The sequence below is a fragment of the Chiloscyllium plagiosum genome, unplaced genomic scaffold (assembly GCF_004010195.1).
Source record: "Chiloscyllium plagiosum isolate BGI_BamShark_2017 unplaced genomic scaffold, ASM401019v2 scaf_96314, whole genome shotgun sequence".
Lineage (NCBI taxonomy): Eukaryota > Metazoa > Chordata > Chondrichthyes > Orectolobiformes > Hemiscylliidae > Chiloscyllium > Chiloscyllium plagiosum.
In genome coordinates, this window is record NW_025205996.1 from 9,472 (window position 1) to 11,002 (window position 1,531).

Sequence of the window (1,531 nt, forward strand, 5' to 3'; positions counted from 1 at the left end):
GGCCCCTCGAGCCTGCTCCACCATTCAGTAAGATCATGGCTGATCTTCACGTGGACTCGGCTCCACTTACCTGCCCACTCGCCATAACCTGTAATTCCCTTACTGTTCAAAAAGCTAGCTTTGCCTTAAAAACAATCAACAGGGTGGTCTTAACTGCTTCACTGGGTAGGGAGTCACGCGCATTCACAACCTTTTGGTGAAGAAGTTCCTCCTCAACTCAGTCTGAAATCTGCTCCCCCTTATCTTGAGGCGATGTCCCCTAGTTCTAGTTTCACCGTCCCGCGGCAACAACTTTCCTGCTTCTATCTTATTTATTCCCTCCATGATTTTATACATTTCTATAAGATTCTTCTAAATTCTGTTGAGTATAGTCCCAGTTTACTCAGTCTCTCCTCATAAGTCAACCCTCTCGACTCTGGAATCAACTTGGTGAATCACCTCCAGCGCCACTTCAAGTGCCAGTACGTCCTTTCTCAAGTAAGGAGACCAACACTCTGCAAACCAAACTAAAATGGCACACAGTTTGACTGGTCTCTAGGTCTTTAGAAATCCTTCTCTCAATCTTTTCACGTCTGTCCGTCTGACTCTCTCCCTCTCTCCCTCCCTCTCTTCTCCCCTCCCTCTCTCTCTTCTTCCCTCCCTTTGCCTCTCTCCCTCCCTCTTTCCCTCTCTCCCACTCTCCCCCTCTTCCTCTCTCCCTCCGTCTCACCCTCCCACTCTCTCTCTCTCCTCTCCCTCCCTCCCTCCCTCTGCCAGGGCACTACGCCAACCAGTCGGTAGGATCCATTTCGCTGGCACAGAGTTGGCCAGCCAATGGCCGGGCTACATGGATGGAGCCGTCCAATCAGGCGAAAGGGCTGCCCGGGAGGTAAGAGCCACAGGGCAGAGGTGGGACAGAAGGGCAGAATGGTCTCAGGGATGGCCATTAGGGGCTTCAAAGGGAGAGGGTCATCGGCGGGAGGGGGGGGATGAATGGGCTTTGGCGAGTCAGGAAGGGAGTTACGTTCTGTGAGGATGACAATGAGATGTTTTTAAAAAATTATTGAACCTATTTTTCCCAATTGACCTGTAATTACACACCCGTGGAGTGGGGGGGGGGTGGTTTGAACCCAGGCTTCCTGGTCCAGAGGTGGGGACACTGCCACTGTGACACAAGAGGGCCCTATTTGCACTTTTTTTATTTAACTTATTTTTCAAATCATCTTATTCAGGAGTATTATTACGCACCTCTAGTGCAGGGAGGGGGGACAGGGAGACGAGAATGAAGGAGTCCCAGTCCAGAGATAGGAACATTACCACTGTGCCACAGGAGGGCCCTGCTTGCATTTTTTTTTTATTTAACTTATTTTTCTAATCACACACCTTCAGAGCAGGGGGGGATCTTGAACCCAGGGCTAGGAACACTACCACTGTGGCACAGGAGGGGCCCTTATAACGATAAATGTTATTATAAGTGAGTAATGCACTGCAGGTTCATCGAAAGTGGAGTCGCAGGTCAATAGGATAGTGAAGGCAGCGTTTGGTATGTTTT

The 1,531-nt window shown here is 49.9% G+C and overlaps 1 protein-coding gene across 1 annotated transcript in view; it reads left to right on the plus strand.

The window, feature by feature from the left end:
• LOC122546476 (amine oxidase [flavin-containing]-like) overlaps positions 1-1,351 on the plus strand; it is a 10,519-nt gene extending 9,168 nt beyond the window's left edge. The window contains exon 5 of the mRNA XM_043685178.1: positions 757-1,351. Within this exon, the coding sequence (XP_043541113.1) occupies positions 757-1,012 (256 nt within the window). The 3' untranslated portion in view covers positions 1,013-1,351. The remainder of the gene's footprint in view (positions 1-756) is intronic.
• The last annotated feature ends 180 nt before the right edge of the window (positions 1,352-1,531 follow it).